Source organism: Bubalus kerabau, chromosome X, assembly GCF_029407905.1.
Source record: "Bubalus kerabau isolate K-KA32 ecotype Philippines breed swamp buffalo chromosome X, PCC_UOA_SB_1v2, whole genome shotgun sequence".
NCBI classification, from domain to species: Eukaryota; Metazoa; Chordata; class Mammalia; order Artiodactyla; family Bovidae; genus Bubalus; species Bubalus kerabau.
Genome location: NC_073647.1, coordinates 127462604 through 127478625, shown reverse-complemented (window position 1 = coordinate 127478625; position 16022 = coordinate 127462604). Strand labels below are relative to the sequence as shown.

The following is a 16022-nucleotide window of genomic DNA, read 5'->3' as shown; positions in this document are numbered from 1 at the left end:
GCATCACCGACACAATTGACATGGGTTTGGGTGGACTCTGGGAGTTGGTGATGGACAGGGAGGCCTGGCGTGCTGCAGTTCATGGGGTCACAAAGAGTCAGACACGACTGAACGACTGAACTGAACTGATGACAGTGAAGCCCCCATGATGGGATTCATGACCTTGTAAGAAAAGGCAGAGACACTAGAGTTTCTCTTTCTACTATGCGAGGACAGCAATACTATTTGTTGTTGTTCAGTCATGTCTGACTCTTTGCAGCCCCATGGACTGCAGCATGCCAGGCTTCCCTGTCTTTCACTATCTCCCGGAGTTTGCTCAAATTCATGGCCATTGAATCGATGATGCCATCCGACCATGGCATCCTCTGTTGCCCCCTTCTAGTCCTGCCTTCAATCTTTCCCATAATCACCTTTCCCTATTTTAATTAAGACAAGTAACAATATAATTAAAGAGACTGATATAAGAAAAAACAATGAATATTATGTTTAAGATTTAAACATTACAAAGACCAAAGAAGGATGTTAGTAGAAACTACTTTTTTTTTTTAATAATATCAATAGCTAAAGAATACATACGGCCAGTTTTTGAAGACTTGATAACATTTCACTTTGATCCTTAAAGCCAGTTGTGGGAATCTTGTTCAATGCATCTTCTTTATCTGAAAGCCATGTACTAAAAAGGCACTGAAAGAAATCAAATAATTTCAAAAGAGAAAGAAGAATAATTATTAAAGTACATCATATATTTTTATGTACCCATGTAACATCTCTCCACGTCTTTCACTGATACACTCTCCCCCATGTAACTCACCTGCTCTTCAGTAAAACGTTGCCATTTTAGAAGAACATCCTGTAAAAGAACCCAGCGATCTTCAGTCCACCTACAGATGTTTGCCCACCGATCTCCCAGTACCTGGGGAAGAGAAAACCCACCACAACATCAGTAAATGCTTACCTGTTAACTACATTTTATTAAAAAATGGCATGAATGATTTGTAAAAGTATCTAACTTTGAGTATCTTATGTATACTAGGAGTTGTAAAGAGCATCTGTCAGCTTCTGCTTATAAGTACATGCCTTTCATTTGTCATTAGATTATTTCACTCTTGCACCCTATATGGAAAAGTAGATATACTTACAAAAAGTATAAGGCAGATATCACACCACTATTTGAAATGTCTACACAGCAAATATAAACAGTAAAATATAAATGTAGAATGAAATAGGATTTGTCATTGATAATACGGAAAATGTGTATCTTTCTTAGGTCTGAAAATATGTCAGAAGAATAAAAGTCTGGCTAAAAAATAGGATGTCAAAAGACTCTCATCTGAAGCAATATTATATAATTAGAATTGCTTAATATTTTGATTGTAGAAGAATATTAGTACTGACTTAACATCATATCCACATGTGAATTTTTAAAGTTAACTGGATTATTATTACAAATACTTAAAGTCACTATTTCTCTAAACTGTTCTATTGAGAAAACTCAGTAGAGTAATAGTTTTCTGAGTAAGAATTGCCCTGTCTTTAGCCTGTCACTAATACTAGTGGCTCAGTGGTAAAGAATCCACCTGCTAATGCAGGAGATGCAGATTAAATCCCTGGATTGGGAAAATACCCTGGAGAAGGAAATGGCAACCCAGTCCAGTGTTCTTGCCTGGGAACTCCCATGGTCCGAGGAGCTTGGTGGGCTACAGTCGATGGGGTCACAAAGGAGTTGGACACAACTTAGTGACTAAACAACAATAACAATATCTATATGCACATGCTATTTTAGTATGTAATATAAAATAAGCACAAATATTTTTTAGGTGAAAAAGTGTGTTGTTATGATTTTTGTATAAAGGTACTGTTTTAAGAAATGTATCATTTATTTCAACAATATTACGATGCACTTCAGAGTCTAAAATTTCAACTTTTTTTACTTCCTTATAAATAATAAAATTATTTACCCATAGATATTAGAACTCTAGAGCTAGAAGAATCTCAAAATATGGCATCTTATTTTGTATAGAATAAGAACTAGAAAAAATGTTACTCATATTTTTTACAAATATACTCAGCATCTAAGATAAGCCTGATCATAATTTCTACATTACTTGATACTACACATTTGGATTGATCCAACTAGAAAACTTTGACATATGATTCAAATAATATAAATGTAATTAGCATCATGGCAAAACCCATCTATTCCTAAATAACTCAGAGACCTACTCTTTTTTATTGTATTTAATCTACCACCTTTTAGAAAAGGAAGTCTCATACATAGGGGTAAGAAGTAAGCAATAAATGTTTTTCTACAATATTAAAATGATCATGAACTCAGATGCAGCTCAGTCACAGGTGAGTTTTCAGTTTTTCTTCAGAAATGTCAAATAAAAATGTTATTACTTTCAAGCATAACATAAGTGATTTTGCATTTTTTATAGTTTCATTCTCTACTCGACCACTTTTGAATTACATTAGTTTATGACAGAAGCCTTAACACTGAAACAGTGATTCAAGATACCCAGGAAATGTGTAACATAACTCAATGTATTCAACGTTAGCTATTTAATTATTACAATTAAAATTTGGGATTTTTTCTCAAAAACATATTAGAAGTTATTTTAATAAACTTCCTAGTTACCTTGTAAGGACATATCAGATAAAATGGCATGTAGCATACCTGGTAATGGATTAGTTGTGAAAAAAAAAAAAAGCAGCTTTAAACGGAGAAACTCTTGCCTGTTAGCCATAAACTACACCATCTGCCAGATTTTATGATGCAGATAGAAAAGGTCAAATTGTGGGATGTTTATTACAGGGCTCCAACCCTAGTGGAGATGGGTGTCAAGGGCTAAGAGAGAAACTCAACTGTAGCACCACCTTCATAAATGAAAGAAAATGAACTAAGACGTCTAAATAGATATACTATCTTCTCTCCAGTGCTACAAGACACACAAAGCTAGAGTCTAGCGAAGTAGTATCTTAGGTTTGCAATCTTATAGAGCTTTTATAATTTATTGATTTTAGTAGGACATTGTATAAAACAAATTCACATAATGACCTCTATACTAGATTGCCGAAGATTAAATTTACAGAAATTGCAAAATATACTGAGATATACTTTATACTATAGATTTTTTTCATTATTAAAAAAAAAGAGTAAATATTTTTTCTATACAACCTAGTCAAAACAACCTAGTTAAAACAACTATTTTAAGAATATTATTTCTATTTCCAGTTTTGTAAGGAATCTCCACACTGTTCTCCATAGTGGCTGTACTAGTTTGCATTCCCACCAACAGTGTAAGAGGGTTCCCTTTTCTCCACACCCTGTCCAGCATTTATTGCTTGTAGACTTTTGGATTGCAGCCATTCTGACTGGCGTGAAATGGTACCTCATAGTGGTTTTGATTTGCATTTGTCTGATAATGAGTGATGTTGACCATCTTTTCATGTGTTTGTTAGCCATCTGTATGTCTTCTTTGGAGAAATGTCTATTTAGCTCTTTGGCCCATTTTTTGATTGGGTCATTTATTTTTACGAGACAGCAAAAGAGACACTGATGTATAGATCAGTCTTATGGACTCTGTGGGAGAGGGAGAGGGTGGGGAGATTTGGGAGAATGTCATTGAAACATGTATAATATCATGTATGAAACGAGTCGCCAGCCCAGGTTCGATGCACAATACTGGATGCTTGGGGCTGGTGCACTGGGACGACCCAGAGGGAGGGTATGGGGAGGGAGGAGGGTTCAGCATGGGGAACACAGGTATACCTGTGGCAGATTCATTTCGATATTTGGCAAAACTAATACAATATTATAAAGTTTAAAAATAAAATAAAAAAGAATATTATTTCTATCAACAGACGAATAATGAAATTTCGCCATTTGCAACAACATAGATGGGCTTGGAAGGCATTATGTTAAATGAAATAAGCCAGAAAGAGAAAGACAAATACTGTATGATATCACTTATATGTGGACTCTTAAAAAAAAGAAAACTAGTAAATATAACCAAAAAGAAGCAAATTCACAGATACAGAGAATAAATTAGTGGTTACCAGTAGGGAGAGGGGAAGGGCAATATAGGGGTAGCAACAAACTATTAGGTCTAAAATAAGCTAAAAGGATATATTGTACAACACAGGGAATATAACCAGTATTTTACATTAACTATAAATGGAGTATAATCTTTAAAAATTGTGAATCACTATGTTGTACAAATACAACATATAATATTATACATCAACTATACTTCAGTTAGAAAAGGATAAAAAGATTATCATTAAAAGTTTCCTTTGTATTCAAATAATCATAATAGATAACTTTTATAATTCCATTGAGGTTAAATATTCAGTCAATATTTAATTTATAGTTAAGTATAAGCTCTGATTCATTCATTCACCAATCATTAATTTAAATAACAAATATTTTTGAACATACACTATGTGCCAAAAATGAACAGAATAAAGATGTTATGGACTGAACTGTGTCTGCCTAAAATTCATATGTTAAAGCCCTATTGACCTCTACCCCAGAATGTGACTGTATTAGAAGACAGGACCTTGACAGGCAGGGCCTTTAAATGGGGCTTTTAAGTTAAAATGAGTATGTTAGTGTGGACTCCAGTTCAGTCCGACTAGTGCCCTTACAAAAAGAGGAAATAAAACAGTGTCTTTAGAAAGACACAAGGGATGTATGGGCACAGAGGAGAGGCCATTGGGTGGACATAGCAAGAAGGCTGCCATTTGCAAGGCAAGGAGAGAGGCCTTAGAAGGAACCAAACCTGCCCATACCTTGGACTTCTAGACTCCAGATCTGTGCGAAAACACATTTCTGTTGTTTAAGAAATCCGATCTCTGGCATTTTGTCATGGCATATCTAACAAACTACATAGGACAGATTTAAGAGAGGCTGATTCCATGACACTGCAAAATGTCTCACACAATTAAAATAGTTATAAGATGCACATATTAGAGTGGGGGCATTTTAGAGAATACATTTCAGTTACTAGTGTAAAATGAATTTAAATTGTTCAAATAGAGCAGAATTTTAATAACGCATTGGGACAACTTCTCAAATACAAACATGCTATCATTTTGTGATTTTTATGGAGAGTATAAAATTATCTAGAGTCAAAACACTTGGATTCAAGTCTTAAGTCAATCAACTGCTTGGATTACCAATGTGTGTTGTTGTTTAGTTGCTAAGTCACATCAGATTCTGGGAGAAGGCGATGGCACCCCACTCCTGTACTGTTGCCCAGAAAATCCCATGGATGGAGGAGCCTGGTAGGCTGCAGTCCATGGGGTCACGAAGAGTTGGACACGACTGAGTGACTTCACTTTCACTTTCCACTTTCATGCATTGGAGAAGGAAATGGCAGCCCACTCCAGTGTTCTTGCCTGGAGAATCCCATGGACAGAGAAGCCTGGTAGGCTGCAATCCATGGGGTCGCACAGAGTCGGACACGACTGAAGCAACTTAGCAGCAGCAGCAGCAGCAGCACATCAGATTCTATTGTGGTCCTATGGATCGTAGCCCACCTGGCTCCTATGTCTATGGGATTTCCCAGGCAAGAATAGTGGAGTGGGTTGCTATTATTTCCTTCTCCAGGGGATCTTTCTGGCCCAGGGATCAAATGCATATTTCCTGCATTGGCAGGCGGATTCCTTACCAATGACTCTCTTTCAAATTATGGAAACATCTTAAATCCATAATTTCTTGTAATAATAGGAGCAATTCTTTATCTTCCCCTACTCAATAAAATCAAGTGACTTTTTCAACAAATTTATGGCTAAATAATATGTCTCTCAAAGAAAATAATCATACCAACAACTTAAAGAACTGCTTCAAGTATTAAACAAGATCATGTACTGAAAAACAGTTTTAACTTGAACTGAGTTATATAAGTGTTGGTGGTTATTTATATTTTGCTTGATTGTAGTGTTTCTATGAAGCCTTCTAAGAACCACCAAGGGTGAACTATTTTACTCATTCTAAAAAAGTACTTATTACATCTTTACAAGTAGATGTTTAGAACTGCAGTATATTCTTTTTTAAAAAATTTCCAACACGAGAGCATACGCATCCTTCAGCAACACATTCTACTGCTTAAATATTACTCTCAGAACAGTCTCAATGAACTGAATCCAAGTCACTTCTGTTACAAAGCAGGCACAGTGTTTTTACTGATCTCAGTGATTAGTTAAGTGAATTAGAAATCATGGTTACATGTGTGCTCACAGTTTCAGTTCAGTTCAGTTCAGTCACTCAGTTGTGTTTGACTCTTTGTGACCTCATGGACTGCAGGATGTCAGGCTTCCCTGTCCATCACCAACTCCAGGAGCTTACTCAAACGCATGTCCATCGAGTCAGTGACGCCATCCAACCATCTCATCGTCTATTGTCCCTTTCTCCTCCTGCCTTCAAGCTTTCCCAGCATCAGGGTCTTTTCAAACGAGTCAGTTCTTCGCATCAGGTGGCCAAACTATTGTAGCTTCAGCTTCAGCATCAGTCCTTTCAATGAATATTCAGGACTGATTTCCTTTAGGATGGACTGGTTGGGTCTCTTTGCAGTCCAAGGGACTCTCAAGAGTCGTCTCCACAACAACAGTTTAAAAGCATCAATTCTTTGGCGCTTAGCTTTCTTTATAGTCCAACTCTCACATCAGTACATGACTACTGGAAAAACCATAGCTTTGACTAGATGGGACCTTTGTTGGCAAAGTAATGTCTCTGCTTTTTAATACGCTGTGTAGGTTGGTCATAGCTTGTCATCCAAGGAGCAAGTGTCTTTTAATTTCATGGCTGCAGTCACCATCTGCAGTGATTTTGGAGCCCCCCAAAATGAAGATCTGTCACTATTTCCACTGTTTCCCCATCTACTTGCCATGAAGTGATGGGACTGGATGCCATGATCTTAGTTTTCTGAATGTTGAATTTTAAGCCATCTTTTTCACTCTCCTCTTTCACTTTCATCAAGAGGCTTTTTAGTTCTTCTTTGCTTTATGCCATAAGGTTGGTGTCATCTGCATATCTGAGGTTATCGATATTTCTCCCACAGGTAGATTTTTACAATACCATATTCACAGTTATAAGAAAATGTACATAGTGCTTGAATTTATGGATTTATATGTTTATTGCTTAGAAATGCTGGCCCTAATTTGAATTACAAAAGATGGAGCTAAGCAATTTTTGGATTATCAGTCAGCTTTTATAAGCACTCAGAGATGCTGGTTCCTATCACTGCCTAAATGGGTGCAACTTCATTGTTAGACAAGTGCAAGAGATTGGATCAAATTGAATTGACAGGAAGCTAATTTTTTTTTTAATCACTATATTAGGGTTAGAAATCTCTCTTAAGAAAAAAAAAATCAGTCTTTCTCTGAGTTGCCATTTAAGTATACAAATCCCCTGAGCTTTTAGGAATAATGCATATTTTTGTAAGCTAGGTAAACATTAGGCACATAAATGAAAAATGAATTATAATGTCTCACAAAGTGGTAAGAAGAAATTAATTTGTATTTATGTCCTCATTTTGTCTCAGCAGTAAGAGCAGCAAAAGGTCAGTTCACTTACTCTAACACATTTTCGTGGGCTAAATCACAGCTCCATTATCCTCTAGGCTCAGATCCACAATGGGGAGGATTTTTCCCTCCCATTTAATTCACATCTCATATTGTTATACATGCCAAGGACATTTCTCATCTGAATTCCTTTGTTTGGTTGAGCTGGCTTTTCAAAGCAAAAGTGAAAAATGGCTATCAAAAGAACATTTGGATAAAAGCAAGTATAGGAAATTTGACAAGTCTGGGAGGTAAAACTTAAGTACCTTGACCCTTGAATTTATTGAAGACAGTGTAAGAAAGTGAAAGCTAAACTGTGCCCAGCAAGATTGGCATTAAGAGATAAAGTGTCCGCAAGTGTATGTCCACTAAGGAAGAAACAATTATGTGCCACGGACCACACAATGCAGCAGCAACTGAGATTTATAAGAGAGGGAGGCAGCAAGCAACTCGTTTCCTTTTATCCCAGTTTCAAACCCTGGGATATACTCCTCTGCTAAATGAATTTTACATGTAATGAGCCTTCTGAAAAATAATTTATTTCTTGAGTCTTGTTTCTTAATTTGTAAACACCTATACCGTTAAAAACAATTAGCAACTCCATCTTACATCTTACTGACGGTGAAATGGAAATAATATCAAATGACTTATGGAAAGAACGAAAGCACCCATTATGAGGTTAGAAATGGCCAGAGTATTAGTGACTACTGTTTAGCCAAGTCTATGATTCCCTTCTCAACTTTTGTTGCTAAGTTGCTAAGTCGCTTCAGTCCAACTCTGTGCAATCCCATAGATGGCAGCCCACCAGGCTCCCCTGTCCCTGGGATTCTCCAGGCAAGAACACTGGAGTGGGTTGCCATTTCCTTCTCCAATGCATGAAAGTGAAAAGTGAAAGTGAAGTCACTCAGTCGTGTCAGACCCTTAGCGACCGCATGGACTGCAGCCTACCAGGCTCCTCCGTCCATGGGATTTTCCAGGCAAGAGTACTGGAGTGGGGTGCCATTGCCTTCTCCACTTCTCAATTTTATATTTTTTAAAAAGAAAGTGTTAACTGAAGCATATATTATAAAATGGCATGTCTTAAAGCTTCACTGTCTAACATACAGTTAGGGTGAAAAAACATCTTTTGATGTATTAGGAAACACTTATGGGAGGTTTCTTTGAAAATATCATTCTTACTTCTGTTTAAAGGATCCTGTAATAACTCCTAACCAAACTCAAGGAACTCCTGTCACTTTTAATGGTGCAGATTATAGATGAGGAAACTGACACTCAGACGGGTTAAATAACTTATCTAAGGGCAGAGAGGTCAAAGGATTGAGTATATGGGATTTGACCTTTGATTCATCTGGCTACAAGCCCATGCTCTTTCATGATGCCACTCACTTGATAGAGCATTCAACATAAAAAATATACACCTTGTGATTTGTGCTACATAACACAGTGGAACGTACAGGGATACCAGGACTATGCTGAATCTTTTTTTTTTTGAGTCTTTTCATATTTAATTTTAGCAGGAGTTTGATGAGATTTAACTAAACATTTTATCTAACCTACCTGACAAGGATTTGGAGCCTGCTGTTATAATTTGATTTAAAAAACATTTTTGATATTTTAGCTCCATATCTGTTTAAAACGTTTTTTAAAAATCAAAAATGCTGACACTTTTAGATCAAAAACATGTGTTCTTTGCAAGGGCTTATTTTGAAAAGGTAAATATGACTGTCTGATTCGTTAATGAAATTCTGCCTTGGTGATCATGCTAAAGGCGTAGGGAGATTTTTTAACTTGAAGAAGCATGTTCTTCTGTGCTATGGCAATCAATTCCATATTTTATTTATTTTTCTGAGTTTCTAAAGTGCTAATGAATAAATCTGGGAAGGCCCTATTGTTGTTGCTGCTGCTATTGTTTGCAGGCTATTATTTAATGTTCTGTGGCAGCTTAATAAACTCCGCACTCTCCAGCTCCCACCAGTCTATTCAATTGGGACACCAGAAATAAAGAACAGGAATCCTAAGGAGCATTCCAGCACAACAGTGTTCCCTCCAGCATCCATCACATTTCCAGGCATTCCTTGGTAGCTTGAGGTTTTACTGTTCTTTATTGGTTTTTGCCTCCAAGTATCTGACTGTCCTGAAGTCTGCCCTCCCCCTACATTTACTCTTGTACTTAATGTCTGGTGTAGAAATACATGCATTTCATATAGTATATGAATGTCTCAAAGCTGAATACCACCACTGTAATTATCAATACATGGTTTTTCTCCCAAGAAGTGTCTTAATGCCCCCTTTTTCTCTTTCTTCTTCATTAAATATTAATATCTGTCTACCAGTTATTTAAAGTAACAACAAGGCTATTTGTGGTGAATTTTTTTAAAGATCCACAGCAGTGAGAGTTACATGAAATTCCCTGTATTCTCTACCTCAAATTCTAAGTCTTTAATACTTAAAATGGGTATTAGGCATTTAGCAGAATCTCTGAATCTAACAAACTTGCAATATGTCACTAGGTCAAAAGTACAGACAACCTGAATTCTTATCCCACTTCAACTGCTGTCCCCCTTGGTCATATCCATTAGCAAACTCTTAATCTCACCATGGTTTAGCTGTCCTACTAGTGAAATGGATATAATAGTATCTGCCTCCTACCCTCCTAGCCAGGTCAATACTGGGGTTAGGTCAACAAATATGAAACTGCTCTGAAAACTATGATGAATTATAGAGATGCTTGTCAATGGTAAGGACTTAGAACTTAGTTGATGGAAAAATAAATCAGCTTTTGTTTCCAGGGGTGATAAATCTACAGCACAATAGACTTTTTAATAGAGAATACACTGAAACATTTCAGCATAATGTTAACTTTACTAGGTTTCTGTGTTTTACCTACAGTCAAATAAAACTTAGTTTTGTACAAGAGTTAAAAAAATCTCTTCTTTTGCATTTTTAAACCAGGAGCATTTTTCATTATGTGCCTTATTTACAGATAAGTGACTGGAAATCCCTCTATGTTACATTCTAACTCTTGCCATTCAATTTATTCCACCTATAAGAAATCACATGTTCTAAGACGTACATAAAATAAAATGTATAAAATAATCTAGGTGTAAGGGAATGAAGAGAGATGGAGATTGCAGCTAAATGGAGAGCTCATGGTAAAGTGGGCAGATCTATTCAATTCCTACTGAGGTTAATATGCAGAAAGACAGACCCAGGATCATCAAATCACTTGTTTTCTCCAGAAAGGCTAGAAATTCATAGCTTCATATCACATTTCCTAAATTTCAATGATAAATATATTATTAAATTCCATGTGGACTGAATATATTTGTAATTTTAGATGCAATAGACAAATTCCTAGAAAGACAAAACTTAACTTGAACTGACAAGGGAAAATCTGGAAAATGGAGGTAAACTATTTTTAAAAACATAGATCAAAAATAGAAAGGCTTCAGTTTCATCCACCTCATTAGAACTGATTCAAATGTATTATTTTTAATGGCTGAGTAATACTCCATTGTGTATATGTACCACAGCTTTCTTATCCATTCGTCTGCTGATGGACATCTAGGTTGCTTCCATGTCCTGGCTATTATAAACAGTGCTGCGATGAACATTGGGGAGAGGGAGAGGGTGGGATGATTTGGGAGAATGGCATTGAAATATGTATAATATCATATATGAAATGAGTCACCAGTCCAGGTCTGATGCACAATACTGGATGCTTGTGGCTGGTGCACTGGGACTACCCAGAGGGATGGTACGGGGAGGGAGGAGGGAGGAGGGTTCAGGATGGGGAACACATGCATACCTGTGGCGGATTCATATCGATATATGGCAAAACCAATACAATATTGTAAAGTTAAAAAATAAAAAATAAAAAAATAGAAAGGCTTAAGTGCATTAAATATACTGACTTCTCATTTAAAACTTCCTCCATAAAGAAAATTCCAGGCATAAATGGTAAGTTCCCAAAACTCTACACTGCTGCTGCTAAGTTGCTTCAGTCGTGTCCGACTCTGTGCGACCCCATGGACAGCAACCCACAGGCTCCTCTGTTCCTGGGATTCTCCAGGCATGAATACTGGAGTGGATTGCCATTTCCTTCTCCATAGTCAGGTACTTAACCCTAGTGAGCATATCACAAGAAAGGAGAACAATACTCCTTCATGGACACAATGGGAAAACTCTAAGTCAAATGTTAGCAAAAAAAAAAAAAAAAAAAAATCTAGCAAAACATCAAAAGGGTTATACATAGCCTCCATGTTTGGTTTATCTCATATATGCAAGGCTATTTTCACATTAAAAAAAAAAGCAATGTGATTTTACGTATTAATGGAACAAAGGAGAAAACTAATATGATTGTCTCAGGTTATCCTGAAAAATAAGTTTGATTAAATTAACACCCAGTAATAACAAAACCTTTTAGAACACTAGGAGAAAAAGGTGTGAACAACAAGCCTACAGGAAATATACTTGACAGCGATTTACTAAAAGCCTCACCTCTGAGAGCTAAAATGAGAAACAACAACAATAATCTCATTGTACTAAAGTATGCGGCAAAAAATTTCAAGAGAAATTAATAAGATGAATATTGGAAAGGGAGAAATAAAACTGCCATTAACCCCAAACCACCTGGGTACATACATCTGAGTGACACTACGGAGAAACTACTCAAGTTAAGAAGTAAACTAAGCATCATTTCTGGATATGAGGCCAAGGAACAAAAATAAAAGTGTACTTCTCAATATCAGCAACAGGAAATAAAACATGAAAAACTTAAAAGATAACTATTTGCAACAAGACCAGAACTATCAAAAACCTAGCAAGAAATCACATAGAAAGTCTAAGACCCACTATCTTGAGACCATAAAACATTATTTAGAGAAAATAAAGACCTAGATAAATGAAAGAATATTTCATTCATAAATTAAAATATTTTATTTAATAAAGACATTTACCACAAATTAATCTATATATTCAGTGAAATCCAACTAAAACCAAAACATTTTTGAGGAGGTGGTGATAAGCTGATTCTAAAATTGATATGGAAAGCAAATGAATAAAAATAGTCAACACAATCTTTAAAAAGAAGAAAACAAATACAAATATAAAGGGTTTACCCTGGCCAAGCTAGACTCAGTGTTCTCCATAGCTTCATTAAACTTTAGACTATAGGCCCCAACATTTCTTCTCAGAGCACTTACTTTAGAAAGAAGTTGTAAATTTTTTTAATCTGCCAGTTTAAGATGTAAATAGCCTACAACCCAAGAATATCTTTCTCAAGGACCTGTTAGCCATCCCTTTGAAATGTAATTATCAAGAAAGATAGGGCCCATGTCTTCCAGACTCTGTGGGAGGGTAGGAGCCTAACTTTGATAAGGGACAATTAGCGAACACAAAATGGCTTAATCACATTGACCATCCAACCTTTTAATGTGCTCTAATCTTTTTACACTAGCTCATCCCAGCACTTAAGAATTCTCCCACCTTTGGTTCACTGGACCAGAGTTCAGTCTCTCTCCCCTACTACAATAGTCTTTGACCCGTCAATGCAATAGTCTTGAATACTTTGTTTTCTCGCCAGTTTAATCATCTGGTACAATTTTTATTTTACGATACTACCAGTATCAAAAATATTAAAAAGATATAGTGATTAAGACAATGCCGCATTGACATAAGTATAGGCAAATGTACACACAGAAGTAGAGTCCATAAAGTGAGGCACACATGTATTTACATTTGACTAAAGGTGATGCTGCGGAACACTGTTTGCAATAAATCATGCTCTTTCAGTTGGATCTAAATAGGAAAAAAATGGACATTCAATCCTTTATCACACCAGAAATATGAGACGGAATGTACCATGAAAGGTCAAACAATAAAGTACCTATACAGCCCTCCAGGAAAATATCTTCTAGGTCTTAGAGTAGGAAATGCTACTTTTAAACTCAAGACAAAAATACACTAACCATAACAGAAAATATTGAAGTGGGGTATAATGATTTTAAAACTTCTGTTTATTAAATGAGTAATTCATTAAGGAATAAAAAGATAAGGTACTTAGCAAAAAAAAACAAAAACCTTGTAATATAGGTAACAAACAAAGGATTATCATCCAGAATATATATTTTGAAAATAATCACAAGTCACTAAGAGAAATATAAAAAACTCGGTAGAAAAACAGGCATTTCAAAAATGAGGTCTTTCAAATAACCAACTGAAATAAACTGAAATTGTGCTCAACTTCATGAGTCATCAGTACATGCAAATTAAAACAAGAGATGTCATTATACAACTATCAGAAAGGGTCAAATTAAAAATTTGACAGTATCAAGTAGTAAAGAAGATGTAGAGCAATTTGTATCTTTATTGACTATTGAAGAGAAAAAAACTGTATAAACCAACTTTAGAAAACTCTAGTAATACCTATAAAGCTAAATATACATATATTCAATGATCCAGCAATCCCAATCCTGGCTGGATATCCAATATAAAAGCATACAAATTTTCACCAAAAGATATGTATAATTATTTTCATAGCAGAATTGTTTGTCATGGTCCTATACTTCAAACAACCCACATTTTCTTAACAGTAGGTTGTATAATTAAACTGTGGTATATTCATAAAAAGAAAAATTAATGAACTAGTGCTATTAATATAAGCAACAAGAATGAATCTCACAAACAATGTTGAGTGGAAAAAGTCATGAATCAATCTGTCTATTATGCAATTCCATTTACATTAACTGAAAAATACAGCAAAATTTATCTGAGGTATTATAAATCAGGATAGCTGCTGCTGCTGCTAAGTTGCTTCAGTCATGTCTGACTCTGTGCGACCCCATAGATGGCAGCCCACCAGGCTCTGCCGTCCCTGGGATTCTCCAGGCAAGAACACTGGAGTGGGTTGCCATTTCCTTCTCCAGTGCATGAAAGTGAAAAGTGAAAGTGAAGTCGCTCAGTCATCTCAGACTCTTCGTGACCCCATGGACTGCAGCCCACCAAGCTCCTCCACCCATGGGATTTTCCAGGCAAGAGTACTGGAGTGGGGTGCCATTGCCTTTTCCAAATCAGGATAGAGGTGGGACCAACTTATGACTATGCGAGGGCTTGACAGGCATTTTGAATGTTGTCAACATAATATCTTTTTATCTGGGTGTGGAACTATGGGTATGTGACCCATGTGAAGTCTTCAAGCTTTAATTATGATTTGTGTACTTTTCAGAGTACTCCAATAAAAAAAAATTGTGCCATAGTATAAAAGATTTTTTTCAGAGATCAACAGGGCCAGAATTCTTTTTAAAGTATATGAGAATTAACATTTAATATTCATGAAGAATATTATCATTCTAACATACTTGCATATATACCCCTATGCTGCTGCTGCTGCTGCTAAGTCGCTCCAGTCGTGTCCGACTCTGTGCGACCCCATAGACGGCAGCCCACCAGGCTCCGCCGTCCCTGGGATTCTCTAGGCAAGAACACTGGAGTGGGCTGCTATTTCCTTCTCGAATTCATGAAAGTGAATCTTCTAAAGGTCATGACATAATTTTCTCTGATGAAACTGAGAGATCAAGACAAAGCCTAAGCAGTCTCAGCTCTGCCACTTGCAAACTACATGAACTTGGATTTAGCCTCATTACACATAGGCTTTCTCATTTGTGAAACAGAAATAGCATTACATACATACTATATACAATTCTTAGGAAATAATGAGCACACAGAACTGCTAATAATTATAATTACTGCTTCATGGGCAACAGTTGTTGACACTTTGCTCAGTGAAAGTATTTCTGCCACATTTATTTTTATTTTAAACATGCTTTTTATTTGGCAAATACAAAATTAGAGACCAGAGAAGGACATCAAAATTATTTTCTTATGTATTCTTCTTCATAAATAACCTCTATTTCTTAATTCTGTAGGATTTAACATTTCATAGCCTTTTTTCCCCACACTAATTATTCCAAAGGTATGTAGCATGAACACTTTTAGTTCCACATCCCAGTTCCATAGCTCAGATGGTAAAGAATCTGCCTGCAATGCAGGAGATCCCGGTTCAGTTCCTGGGTTGGAAAGATCTGCTGGAGAAGGGATAGGCTACCCACTCCGGTATTCTGGCCTGGAGAATTCCATGGACTGTATAGTCCATGGGGCTGCAAATAGTTAGATATGACTGAGCAACTTTCAACCAGTTCCAAGCCATGACAGACAAGGGGACATTTTAGCCTTTCTGAAGAGTTACTTTTTAGTAGACTATTTTCCTTCCAAACAACAGAGGCACAATCATAGTATACGCTGCTGCTGCTGCTAAGTCGCTTCAGTCGTGTCCAACTCTGTGAGACCCCATAGACAGCAGCCCACCAGGCTCCTCTATCCATGAGATTTTCCAGGCAAGAGTACTGGAGTGGGGTGCCACTGTCTTCTCCAAATCATAGTATATAGATGGCACCAAA

At 36.4% G+C, this 16022-nt stretch overlaps 1 protein-coding gene across 5 annotated transcripts in view; it reads right to left on the bottom strand.

The window, feature by feature from the left end:
* The window catches only part of DMD (dystrophin), a 2389494-nt gene that overhangs the window by 1565205 nt on the left and 808267 nt on the right, over positions 1-16022 (bottom strand). For all 5 annotated transcript variants that reach the window (XM_055564496.1, XM_055564495.1, XM_055564498.1 and 2 more), the window contains 2 exons: positions 812-913; positions 577-684 (listed from right to left, as the gene is read on the bottom strand). In XM_055564496.1, the coding sequence (XP_055420471.1) occupies positions 577-684; positions 812-913 (210 nt within the window). The remainder of the gene's footprint in view (positions 1-576; positions 685-811; positions 914-16022) is intronic.